This window comes from Neopelma chrysocephalum, unplaced genomic scaffold (genome assembly GCF_003984885.1).
Source record: "Neopelma chrysocephalum unplaced genomic scaffold, ASM398488v2 Primary Assembly neopelma1_101, whole genome shotgun sequence".
NCBI lineage: Eukaryota > Metazoa > Chordata > Aves > Passeriformes > Pipridae > Neopelma > Neopelma chrysocephalum.
The window spans coordinates 1,117,667-1,130,859 of NW_020897764.1; the positions used below are offsets into that span (position 1 = coordinate 1,117,667).

A 13,193-nucleotide genomic window follows, 5' to 3' on the forward strand; every position below is an offset into this window, starting at 1 on the left:
GGCAATTTTTATAAATACATCCCTACCAGGGTAAGGGGTTATGGGGCTTTAAATACACCAAGAATAGTGGCTAATATCTCTGCATAGGCTTAATTAAATCATTAATTAAATCTGTGCCATCACTGAGTGTCAGGCAGCCCGGAGGATCCACAGTAAAAGATAAAACAGATTCATGTACAAGTTTTACTCTAGGTATAAATAATTAGAGCTGCTCTGCTTGCCCGTGTCTGTCAAAAATAATTTGCTTCTTTGTGAGCTCCATGGGAAGAGATGGAGCTGGAGTGGCCACCTGGGGACCTGTGGGGCTTCCTAGACCTCCATAGGCATGCAAGAAGGACACAAGACCTGCTGGAGAACTCAGCTGTTCTGGATCATCAACCCAGACTGATGACCCAGCTCTGGATCATCAGCTCTGGATCATCAGCTCAGGTTGAACTGTTGTTGCTCTAGACTTCATCATGGGGGTGTTGAATCAGAAGACCTCAGCAGGAGACCCTCAATTTACTAGAAGGTACTTGTGTTTAGATGTCTTAATCCGTGAGCTGAAGCCCCTTGTTGCATTTCCTTTACTTCTCTTCTACCTCAGACACTCTGTCTGTCACCAAGATGTGGAAAAGATGAATTTATTGATGGCAAGGTGCCCAGAGACTGTGCCATTGGGGCCTACGCATGTATTACAGAATCACAGAATCAATTAGGTTGGAAAAGACCTGTGAGATAGTCAAGTCCAACCTGTGACCGAACACCACCATGTCAACCAGACCATGGCACTAAGTGCCACATCCAGTCTTTCCTTAGACACCTACAGGGATGGGGACTCCACCACCTACTGCAGGGAAAGAGAACCATCCCTCTCCCACAATCCTCAAATCTCCTCCTTTAGTGAGACTTTTTAAGTAACTTCCAGCACAAGCCTCGTATCCCATAGAGGGCTGTAAGTAAACAGCCCTATCTCCATTTTCCACCCTCTTCCAGACTCCTGAAAAGTGACTCTAGAGGAGAATAAAGGACAAACCTGTGCAGCAAAGCATCCCTGGGAGGGAACTGGCTGGAGCTGGGGATGCCACAAAGCCCACATAAGACACTCCCTTAGCGCATCTTTCCAGCTTTGACTTCACGGCCTATTTTTAGCACGCAGCCAAAGGTTTGGCAGTTTGGGAGCAGTCCCTTTAGAGCCGTCAGGAGAAAGTCTCAGCAACGCCATTCATGACCCAGAGGGCAGATTTGGGTGTTTGATTCACCCCGAGGCCGTTCCCCGAGCGCGGGACGGGTCTCGCGCGTGTCCCCCGCCCGTGTCCCGGCTCCCGCTCCCCCCGCGGTGACTCACGAGCTGACAGACCCTTCCTGAATTACTGGGGCTGGAATTACAGCTGTTCCCCCGGCCCCCCTCCCTTCCTCCTCGTCCTATGTGTCATATTAAGGGGTGATCGGCTTACACATGCTGCAGTATGGATTCCTTAAGCTCTGCAGCGCCGGGTCTATATATAAAGCCCTGCCCTGGAAGCTGAAGTACACAGACAGCTGCAATAGTAGCAAGAGCTTCGCATTCCCGGTGTGCCATCGGTCTGGAAGCAAGGGAGGCTGAGAGCCCTGCTTTGAGCAAGTTTCTTTCCCAGGGGCTCAGGTATATCCATAAATATATCTCTGTAAAAGAAGAAGGACTGGGGGAAAGGACAAGCAGCCGCTCCTCGCCATGGGTTTGCCTCTTGATCAAGTGGAAGAATTGCGTCTCTACCAGCAAACTCTTCTCCAGGATGGACTCAAAGACATGTTGGACCACAATAAGTTTCTGGACTGTGTCTTGAAAGTCAAAGGGAAGGAGTTTCCCTGCCACCGGCTGGTGCTGGCAGCCTGCAGCCCGTATTTCCGAGCCATGTTCCTCTCGGACATGGAAGAGAGCAAGAAGAGGGAGATAAGCTTGGAAGACGTCGATCCGGACGTCATGGGCAAGATCCTCCACTACATCTACACCTCGGAGCTGGAGATCACGGAGCAGAACGTGCAGGACATCTTCTCCGTGGCCAACATGTTCCAGATCCCCTCCATCTTCACCGTGTGCGTGTCCTTCCTGCAGAAGAGGCTGTGCCTCAGCAACTGCCTGGCCATCTTCCGGCTGGGGCTGATGCTGGACTGTGCCCGGCTGGCCGTGGCCGCTCGGGATTTCATCTGCGACCGCTTCGCGCTGGTCTCCCGCGACGAGGAGTTCTACCAGCTCTCCCCCGACGAGCTCATCGCCGTCATCTCCAGCGACTCCCTCAACGTGGAGAAGGAGGAGACCGTCTTCGAGGTGGTGATGAAGTGGGTGGGGACCAAGGACTGCGAGAGCCGGCAGAAGGCCTTGCCCGTCATCTTCGAGAGCATCCGCTTCCGCCTCATGCCCAACGACTACATCAGGGACCACGTGGAGAAGCACAATGTGGTGAAGTCCAGCCCCGAGCTCCTCAAGAAGCTGCAGATGGTGAAGGATGCCCAGAAAGGCAAATTCACTGTGGTGAAGAAGAAGAAAGTGAAGAAAACCAGTGAAAATCAAGCGAAGGATAACGTTGTCAACGGAGCAGTAGATGAGGAGGAAGACACGGAGGAGGACGCTCTTCCTGGGATCTTAAATGACACCATGCGCTTTGGGATGTTCCTCCAGGACCTTATTTTCATGGTGAGCGACAGTGGGGCAGTGGCCTATGATCCCAATGCCAACGAGTGCTATTTTGCCTCCCTGTCCACTCAAATCCCAAAGAACCACATCAGTCTGGTGACCAGAGAGAATCAGATCTTCATTGTTGGAGGACTGTACTACAACGAGGACAGCAAGGAGGATCCCATGAGTTCCTACTTCCTACAGGTACTACCTTTTATCTTTCTATTGTTTCTTGGACCACTTTGGAGCACCACCAGCTTTTCTGTGTTGTCAGTAATGTTCCTTGTCATGTGATGTTAGAATGAAAGTTTTAAGTGAAGGAGAAGCACCCTAGAGATGCTTTACTAGAGATTCCTCTCCCTGTGTTTTTAAGGCAGATCCCAGTGGGGGATGGTTCTGGTAATTGAGGAAGGAGGGTTGAAGGAGCAGGTAACAGGGACAAGCCTTCCTGATCCAAATCCTGAACAGGGCACTGTTTAGAGCAGAGAATTTGATCCAGCAGAGAATTTGGTCCAGCCCTGCTTACCATGGGGCACATGGAGTAGAAGGTTAGTGGCACAAGGTCTGTGTTCTGCTTTGTATCCCTTGCATTCCCTGGTGATGAAACCCTCGGAAAACCCAAGAGTGACTCTGCCAGGTGCCAGAAAACAGGAGAAGCAGCAGCTACAGCCATGGAGCAAACACCCCAAGCACACAGGGTGTGCCCTTGCCTGCCAACATGTGCCTCATTTCTAGTGCTGCTCTTGCCCCTGGGGGTGGGTTTGTTCCACCTCTCTCTGCGCCTTGGCCATTTCCATCCTGTGAGGGGGAAACCACAGTGTGACATCTTTTGGGATAATCCACAAGGAAAGTGGCTGTTCCAGTTCAGCAGTGACCAAAGCTGTGACTGGACTGAGCTGTGTACAGGCAACCTGAGCCCCAGCCTGGCTGTGACCCAAGAGCACTTTCCCTGTAGACAGCAAACTCAAGGCACCCTTCCTGCTGACCCTGAAGAATCCGGGAAATCCTCTGTTCTTCCTCCCATACCCAGAAATCCTTCCGTTCTTCTCCACGGCTCACATCTTTTGGGAAAAAAATAACATGTCCAGGCAGAAAGGGTAAAATGAGGGTAGTTCCCAAGCTGGAACATCAAGCCTTGATCCCTCTCTTGCCTTGTTGCATGGGTAGGTCTGTCCATCTGCACCATGTGTGCAGGGACCAGGCTTGTCCTCACCTGGAGAGGGTCAGGAGGCTGTGAAATAAGTTGGAGCAGGGTGAAGCCTGTGAAATAGGAAGCCAACAGGAAGAACCCCCACCCCTGGAAAGCAGGATGGAGTGGGAAGGCTGTGGGAGTGCCAGGGATGTGCTGTTTGAGGGCAGTGGATGATGACAGAGGTGTGGCCAACTCCATCACTCACCTGTGCAGAGAAGGTAGATGGGCTGCTTTGTATTCAGCCCAAACCTCTGCCTAAAGATCAGTGTTCCACCAGTCTGGTTGCTGCCCAGGCAAGGTAATTCCTTGGAGCAGTGAAGGTCCACCTTGTCCTGGGTTATTTCAGCACAACTGAAACAAGCAGGTCAAGGGAAGGGATTTTTTCTTTCCCTTCAGTCACGCACTTGTGAGGCCACATCTGGCTGCTGTGTGCAGTGTGGGGCTCCCCAGCATGCAGGAGACACTGAGGTGCTGGAATGGGTCAGCAGGGGCCACCAGGATGGGCAGGGCTGCAGAGCAGGAGGTACAAGAAGAGGCTGAGCCTTGTGTGATGATCCTGGAGAAGAGGGAGGGAAGATCTCATTGGTGTCTGCAGCTCCTTGTTTTGAGGAGACACGGAGGAGTGATCCATCCTCTCCTTGGATTTGCACAAAGGTGGGACAAGAGGCAATGGCCACCAAGTGCAGGAAGTGAAATATCAGCTTGCTGTGAGGAAAGATCTTCCCAAGGGGGGTGGAGCAGTACTGGAGCAGGGTTCAGAGAGGTCACAGAGGTCACAGAATCTCCATAGAATCATAGAATGGCCTGGGGTGGAATGGACCTCAAACATCATCCAGTTCCAACCCCCCTGCCATGGGCAGGGACACCTTCCACTAGCCCAGGTTGCTCCAAGCCCCATCCAACCTGGCCTTGGACACTTCCAGTGGGGCAATATCCTTGGAAACACTTCATATTTGACAGCAAAAATCCCTGGTGAATCCCACTCTAACCCCAAAATGAGCCTGCTTGAACACAGGGGCTGGATGAAAGACCTTTGGAAGTCCATTCAACCCGAAGTACTCCATGGTTCTAAGCTGCAAACAGCAGGATTTCTACATTCAGTTCCCAGTTTGCCACTGACTCAGTGGCAGAGGCTTTGGGCATCATGGGGGCATTTTTAGCTCCTTCCACTCAAGAAGAGGACAGTGGTCCCTCCACACCTCACTGTGGCATCTGTTCTTGGGAGAGTCCTGGGCTTGGAGAGTGCCATCAGTTTGCAAAGGTGTCATTTATTGCATCAGTGTCACTGTGTAGCTCATGGTTCCTGTGTAAGGGTCTTTTGAGCCTTTTTTTCCAGCTGAAATGACAGATGTAGACAGGCAGCTGTAAGACAAACCCTTGAACCACTGTGTAGCAGCTCCCTACACCATCTGACTGTTTCTATCCTTCCCAGTTTCACATTCCTCCCCCTGAAGCCAGGACTGCCAGGTCAGGGATAGTTTAGATTTAAGGACGGGCACCAAAATATAAAAATGCTGATAAATCCCAGGGGCCTTGCAGATTTTGGCAGGAGCAAAACGATTCCATTGACATCTCAGATGGAAAAGGGTGTCCTTTCTTTGTCACTTCCAAGATTTATGACTTGTAAACAATGCTGAGTCCATCAAGAAGGAGGAACTATCCTGATGGCTGAGCTGCTCGGGTCTGCACTATAAATAACACAAATGTGGACAACAGCTTCAAAGGAGACCAAAACCACAGGCACCCAGCTGAGGCCAAGCTTTGGAGCCAACCCATCGGGCTGAAGCTCTTTGGCCTGAGCCCACAGCAAACAGTGCTCCAGGCAGTGCAGCATCACAGCTTCATCCTGCAGAGTCCCACAGAATTGGCTGCAAGACATCCCTCCCTCCTCTGCTACCAAGCTGCATTAAAAATTTCTGCCCCAGTTTACAGTTCCCATCAAACCACAGCGCCCAGAGAGCCCTTCCATATTTTTTTTTTCTGGTGGGAGATGAAGCAATGATCTGCAGATGTCCAAGGATCTGGTGACCTGATCCAGCAGCACTGCATGGATCAGCTCTCTCATCAAATGGCTCTGGCACACTGTAGCTGTGTTTCCAACACTGTTGGCACCACGCTGTTGCCTGGCAGAGATGGAAGATATCAGGGTGAAATACTATGGAGTGCCCTACAACTGAAAAGGTTCAGGCAAAATTTCTAAAATTGAAGTGCTTCAGCTCCTTCAGTCCCAGGAACTGTCCTTTATAGGTCCAACATGGAATTCTTCCACCCAAAGATGAGCCAAGCTTGTTCCAAGTTCCAAGTTTGAAGAGGAGGCTCAGGGCAGACCTCGTTGCTCTCTAAAACTCCCTGACAGGAGGTTGTAGCCAGGTGGGAGTTGGGCTTTTCTCCCAGTGGACCAGCGACAGGACAAGAGGAGATGGTCTCAAGCTGTGCCAGGGGAGGGTCAGGTTGGACATCAGGAGGAATTTCTTCCTGGAAAGGGTGGTCAGGCATTGGAAGGGGCTGCCCAGGGAGGTGGTGGAGTCCCCATCCCTGGAGGTGTCCAAGGAAGGACTGGACATGGCACTCAGTGCTCTGGGCTGGGGGACAAGGTGGGGATGGGTCGTGGGTTGGACTCTGTGGTCCCAGAGGTCTTTTCCAACCTCAATGATTCTGTGATTCTATAAAGTCAAGCCTTTGGTGCATAGAGCAGAACAAGTTCATGCTGGCCCGTCTCTTGCCATAAAAAAATATATCACATGGTACAAGACCTGGGTTTGCTCCAAGATCTCCCATCCTGCCCCAGGTGGAAGGGCACAGGCCCACCGTGCCATGGGGTGACCAAGCTGCCCCTGGGGATGGACTTTGCCCCCAGCCTGTGGACCCTGGCTTTTGCTAAGCCAAGGGGCTGGGTGATCACACACTAATGGCCATATGTTCCCTTCCAGTACGACCATCTGGACGCAGACTGGCTGGGGATGCCCCCCCTGCCCTCCCCTCGCTGCCTCTTCGGCCTGGGAGAGGCGGAAAACTCTATTTTTGTGGTCGGAGGGAAAGAACTGAAGGAGGGGGAGAAGACCCTGGACTCTGTGCTGTGCTACGACCGGCTGTGAGTGCCCGCGGGCGGGGAGGGAGGGGGTTTGGAGGAGAAGGTGAAGCAGCTGCCTGAAAAATGACTCCAGGTCTCCAGGGGTCAAAAGGTTTTGAGGGCAGGGCTTGAACTCTTTATCTGGATGCTGGGACTGTCCTGAGCTGTGCCCTGGGGCTCGGAGCTGTCACACTCCAGCTGCTCCGCTTGTTGTGATTGAACCTCCTGGAGATGGAAGCTTTAATGGGGATGTTATGATATCAGGGACTGATATCAGTAGATGCCCGTGTGAGGCCTGTACAGGAGGAGTTTTTCCTTCTGCTCTTGAAGGTTCAGTGGCATTCGCTGGGGTCTCACCAGGAGTGGTTTGAATGGGAAAGTTGGTTTCTAAAATGTTCAGATGTGGCACTGAACAGCTCAACCCGATTGATGTCAGGCTTAATATCTGCTTATTTTTGGACAATGGGCTCTAACCCACGCTGGGTCATGAGCTTTATTAAAAGGCACCATCCTGTTCTGCTCTCAGGAGACAGAAACATCCAAAGCCTGCCCCAACAGGAGGAGTAGGAGGCGTCAACAAGTCTTTACTTCATCTATATTTAGGTGTGTGTGCTTCTAACTCTGTTTTTTAGGCAGAGGTTTGAAACCAGTTTCATTCCCACAGAAAGGGGCATTGATCTGCCCCTGCAGGCTCTGGGAAAGGGTGTCTCTGCCCCTGCTAAGTGCTCAGGGGGTGGTTTGAATATCCATTTGAAGCTGGTGGAGGTGTGATCAGCACCACTTTAGTATCCTTTGGTTGATATTATTCTGGCATTGTTTCGATTGGCAGCAGCTGAACATGAGCCCATATGTGCCCAAAACATGGGCAAAAAGGCCAGTGGCATCCTGGCCTGTATCAGGAACAGTGTGGCAGCAGGACTAGGGAAGTGATTGTCCCCCTGTGCTGGGCACTGCTGAGGCACCTCAAATCTTGTGTTTGGTTTTGGGTCCCTCATGACCAGAAAGATTGAGGTGCTGGAGCATGTTCAGAGAAGGGAACGGAGCTGGGGAAGGGTCTGGAGCACAGGTCTGATGAGGAGCAGCTGAGGGGGCTGAGGGTGTCTAGACTGGAGAAAAGGAGGTTCAGGAGGGACCTTCTTGCTCTGCACAACTCCCTGACAGGAGGGGGGAGCCAGGTGAGGGTCAGGCTCTGCTCCCAGGGAACAAGTGACACTATGACAGCAAATGGCCTCAAGTTGCACCAGGGGAGGTTTAGATCGGATATGAGGGAAAATTTCAGCACTAAAATAGTGGCCAGGCACTGGAACAGGCTGCCCAGGGCAGTGGTGGAGTCAACATCCCTGGAGGGATTTAAAAAACATGGTGATGTGTCACTTGGGGACATGGTTTAGGAGTGGACTTGGTTTTAAATTTTTTCCATCATGCAGCTGGTAATGCTTGTAAATGAGGTGAGGTCCTGGGAAAAGTGGAGATGTGTGTCCACAAAGCTCAAGGGGAGGGAATACTGCAGAAAACAATAATTACCATAAATATTCTGCATATTTTATTTCCTTTTTTTTTTCCCAGGATTGCAACATTTACTGGATGAGCCTTATCTCATTGAATTCTACCTCATGATGTGTTTTTTTGGGGGGTTGTTCTGTGCAGAGCCAAAAGTCAGACTTGACGATCTTTGTGTGTGTCCCTTCCAGCTCAGGATATTCCATGATTCCATAGAAACCTCATATTTTTTGAGGCTGAGTCGGGAGCTGTGCTCGCACCTGAGTGGTGAAAGTGCCACGTGCTGTAGTGTCACCCAGCAAGCCACAAATCCCTTTGCCTCTCACTTTTCTCTGATCCAGGTCCTTCAAGTGGGGTGAAGCTGATCCCCTGCCCTATGCGGTCTACGGCCACGCTGTAGTGTCACACAAGGACCTTGTCTACGTCATCGGGGGCAAAGGAAGTGACAAGTAAGCCAAAAAAGCAAGAAAAATTCAAGGATTCACCTCCCAAAGGAGTGGGAGGGCAGAGCACAAGTTGGTACCTCCCCAACATGGGTTAAGGACGGTGGTGGGGGGGTGTGAGACGTGGATCCTTCACTCCCAGCTCACCTTTGTGCCTGCAGGCCTTCACGAGCCCCACAGGGACATCAGGGAGATGGCAGTGTCCTTGCAGGAGAGGGAAGGTACTGCCCCATCCCTGGCCAGGCTGGATGGTGCTTTAAGCAAACTTTGTCTGGTGGGAGTTGTCCCTCCCCATGGCTGGGGGGTTGGAATGAGATGAGCTTTAAAGATCCTTCCAATTCAAATTATTTTATGATCTATGATCCTCTTTGTTCACAAAAAAAAAAATAAATGTCACAGTGGAGAGAAAGAAACCCCTTCACATAAAAGGTCTCCTGTCTTGGACCTGTGGAGCAGAGTGGTCCCAGGAGTCAAATCCAGAGGTGTATTTGCAACAGGAGTGAAAAACCTCACCCAACCTGCCCCACATCCTGCCCTCCTGCAGGAGACAGGCCCAAGCAAGAGAAGCCTCTCTTGGGGAGCATTGCAGGCCACGAGTGTGACTGTTTGCAGGGCAAACATGCCATAATCCAGGAAAGATAGGAAGGATTGTGGTCTGAAAGGTGTGAACGTGCCTCTACTCACACCTCACACCACCAGTCTGGGGACAGGGACGTTACTGGTGATATTTCGCAGCATCAGGGTGGATCAGGAGCACTGGAACACTGGATGGCTGTGTGTGAGCTCCTGAGGGGCTCTTGGCTACATGGACCCGTATCCAGGGTTGTGAGCACATGTGGAGCTTTCAGGACTCCCACCCAAAGTGGGCAGAGCAGAAGGGGATATGTTACACACACGAGTGATGACTCCAGGCATGGACACCCCAAGTGTCCTCCATTTGTGCTGATGGGGAGCAAAACCCTCCCTAGAGACCCCACGTTCTTCCCAGCAGACACCCCAAAACTCCTGCAGGGCTCAAACCACCCCTTGGCGGGCGATCGAGGCTCCTTTTTCCCCTCTCACCTTTCTCCAGGAAGTGCCTGAAGAAGATGTGTGTCTACAACCCATCCAAGTTTGAGTGGAAGGACATGGCTCCCATGAAAACTGCCCGCTCCTTGTTCGGGGCCACCGTGCACAAGGACAAAATCTACGTGGCCGCCGGCGTGACCGACTCCGGCTTGACCAACTCGGTGGAAGTCTATGACATTGCCACCAACAAGTAGGTCCTGAGCACATCTCGGGGTGTGGTTACACCAGGAGCAGCTGCCAGGTGTACACTGAACAACTTGCAGCAGTTCTGGAGTCCGCCTGTGACTCCTGATTCCAGTTCCTCCAGTCTGTGTGTCATGGCAGGGGAGCTGGAAATAGATAATCTTTAAGGTCCCCTCCAGACCAAACCAGGGTCTAGGATTCCTCAGAGAGCTGGGCATCACCACTGTCGCTGTGGTTGGGCTGTGGATCATCTCAGGCTCATCTTTAAAGTGGTTTCACCAACTGGTGCCATCCCTGCAGGGCTGTAGCTTCCTCCTGGCAGCTTCACCCAATGCAATAAACTCTCTGATTTTGGGTGGCTCTTGCAGCACTGGGACATTGTCCCAACACTGGGACATTCTGCTCCATTCCCAATGTGCTTCACAGGCTGTTTACTCAATGCACAATGAAGTTGAACCGTGATGATGGAAACAGCTGTCCCTAAAACCAGCCGGGGTATGATCCCACCCCACGTAGACCTGCACAAGTTAATCTGTGAACTCATTTGTTGATTCCTGATTTGTGGGGGGTTCACCAGGGTGCTCTAACATGTCCCCTCTCCTGATGTGGCAGGTGGGACACGTTCACAGAGTTCCCACAGGAGCGCAGCTCCGTCAGCCTGGTCAGCCTGTCCGGGGTGCTCTACCTGCTCGGAGGGTTCGCCACGGTGGAGACGGAGTCGGGAGAGCTGGTGCCAACGGAGCTCAACGATGTTTGGAGGTGATGGTCTTCCCCAGGGCTGTCCAAGGCAGCATGGGAGGGATATTAGTGATGGAATAGATGGTTTCTGTCTTTCTGGGTGCCGTCAATATGAGACAGAGGTTGTGACCCCAGCACAAGGCTGCAGGCTCAGCGCAGGGTCTCTGTGTGGGGATTTTGCCCTGTGCTGTGCTTGGAGGGCACACTGGGGAGCTCAGTGATCTCTCCCAGCCTCAAACAGCAACATACCAGGGAAAACTCTTCCTTTGGCTTTGTTGTTGAGTTGACATTTCGCCTGGAGGTGGTTCCAGCCTCCCCTTTGGTGTGGAGCAGCATCTGTGCGATGCATCCTCTCCATGGGAACAGCCACTGCTTGGGCTGGGAAGCAGATAGTGTTACATGTGAGCAGAGAAGAGGGCAGGAAGCACTCTGTGACAGCTGCTCACACAGCATTAGCTGCTCTTGTCCCTCATATCAGTGCTGCAGCACCCTCAGCAGGAACCCGCTGTCCTTCACCGTGGATGTTCCATCTTGGTGCCATCAAAACCTTTTCCTAATGAAAAAAATGCCCTCTTCCCTGTGAGACCAGGTGCTGATATCCACACTCCTAGCCTGGCATATACAAACCGGGGCTGAAAGTCCCCACGCAGCTCCCACAAGATTCCCGTGGCCAAATAATGCCTCTGGGATGTCACACCAGGGCTCCCGCCACCGCGGAGAGCAGCTGAAAGGAGGGAGAGGAGACACTTTCCTCACTGTAACTCTGTCTCTCCCCAGGTATGACGAGGAGCAGAAGAAGTGGGAAGGGGTTCTCCGGGAGATCCAGTACGCCTCCGGTGCCACGTTCCTCCCCGTGCGCCTCAATGTCCTGCGTCTCACAAAGATGTAGGGATTTGTCATTTTTCCATGTGGGGAGGTCTGGGGCAAGGAGGGATGGGGGGGAGAGAGGTGATGTTTGTCAGGGATGTGGATGCCGTGTAGGACATTGCATCTGTGATTGGGACTTTTCTACTTGGATGGGAAACAGCAAAATGATCTTGAAGCTCTGTGGGAATTTGAAGATGCTCTCAAGGTAATTAGAGGAGGGATCTGGAGCCTGGAAGGAGCTGGGAGAGGCTGAGAAAAACGGAGCAATGAGTTATTCCTGTCTCAGTAGACAGGACAAATAGAAGTTTCAATTCCTTCTCCACGTTTTACCCCTTCTTTTCAACTGCTGTTACACCTCCCTTACCAGGAGTAGAGGCAGAAAGTGGGTCCCAATGGACTCAGTTAACATTCCCCAGGGAAAAGGGCCTACAAAATATTTCCCCACCTAAGCTGTGAGCACATTACTAGAGCCTCCCTTGGAGAGGAGAAGGAAGGGTCAAAGTCAAGTGGTCCAGGAGAGACTCAGGTGGAATTTGATGAGTTCCCGAGTGATGAGGGTTGTTGGGATGAGAGAGTTGAAAGGAACGAGCATGTGAGCAGCAGAAATGCTCTGAAAGTTGCAATGAGAAGAAAACAGTCGAGTAATCTTAGTTCCTTGCCTCCACTTTGACTTCGGAGTGAAGAGAGGCAGGGAACTGAGTCTACAGGAGGGGAGGAGTCGTGGAAGTAGCAGGGTGGGAGAGGGGGAGAGATGGACAGGGGAGGCCCTGTGTGCTCATCTCCAGCCTTTTGCCTTCCTCATCTTCAATCCCAGATCACAATGTCCTCACCTGTGGATGGACAAGTGCTGATTTTTTTAGGGAAAGGTTTTATATTTTTGCTGTTTCTCTCTTCTTTTTAATGGTCAAATCTTATTTTTCTTTTTTTTTTTAAAGAGTATTTCACTTTGCAAATGTGTTTGGCTCAAAGAGAGCTTCCTACAGGTGAAAAATGCATATTTATCCTAAAGTTATCCATAATGATGTTTTGATAGAAACACTACTGTACTGGCAGCAGGACAAAGATCTGCTAGAGCAAAGATCTGATGCCCACACCACCTGACCAGTGGTTCATTTGAAAATAAATGTGACTATTTCAAAAGAAGTCCCCTGTGTTTGTATGTTGGGAGAGCTGAAACTGAACGTTCACAGCAACCTAAGATCAAGCAGAAGTTGTGATGAACACACCCAGCAATCCAGCCCCACCTCTTACTGTGCTTATTTTCCCCCATTTGAGAGCTGAAATTTTAGCTTTGTATCCTTAAAGACCTTTTTTATGGATACAAGGACTAGAAGCTTACCTGGGACTAGAAGGCAGACGGATATCTGCAGGGACAGGCTGAGAGGAAACAACCTCAAGTTGTGCCAGGTTTAAGTTGGATATCAGGGAAAAAAATTTCACAGAAAGGGTTGTAAAGTGTTGGAACAGGCTGCCCAGGGAAATGGTGGAGTCACCACC

General features: G+C 51.3%; 1 protein-coding gene across 1 annotated transcript; it reads left to right on the forward strand.

The window, feature by feature from the left end:
• Positions 1-1,427: 1,427 nt before the first annotated feature.
• KLHL40 (kelch like family member 40) lies at positions 1,428-12,839 on the forward strand. Its single transcript, XM_027695454.1, has 6 exons — positions 1,428-2,839; positions 6,758-6,918; positions 8,739-8,846; positions 9,913-10,098; positions 10,704-10,850; positions 11,607-12,839. Exons 1-6 carry the CDS (start codon positions 1,694-1,696, stop codon positions 11,716-11,718), a joined length of 1,860 nt encoding a protein of 619 aa, XP_027551255.1. The 5' UTR covers positions 1,428-1,693; the 3' UTR covers positions 11,719-12,839.
• The last annotated feature ends 354 nt before the right edge of the window (positions 12,840-13,193 follow it).

Coding starts and splice junctions, on each gene's coding strand:
- KLHL40 (XM_027695454.1), top strand. CDS start 1,694: ATGGGTTTGCCTCTTGATCAAGTGGAAGAATTGCGTCTCTACCAGCAA. Junction 8,847..9,912: donor GGGGGCAAAGGAAGTGACAA/GTAAGCCAAAAA, acceptor ACCTTTCTCCAG/GAAGTGCCTGAAGAAGATGT. Junction 10,851..11,606: donor GAGCTCAACGATGTTTGGAG/GTGATGGTCTTC, acceptor GTCTCTCCCCAG/GTATGACGAGGAGCAGAAGA.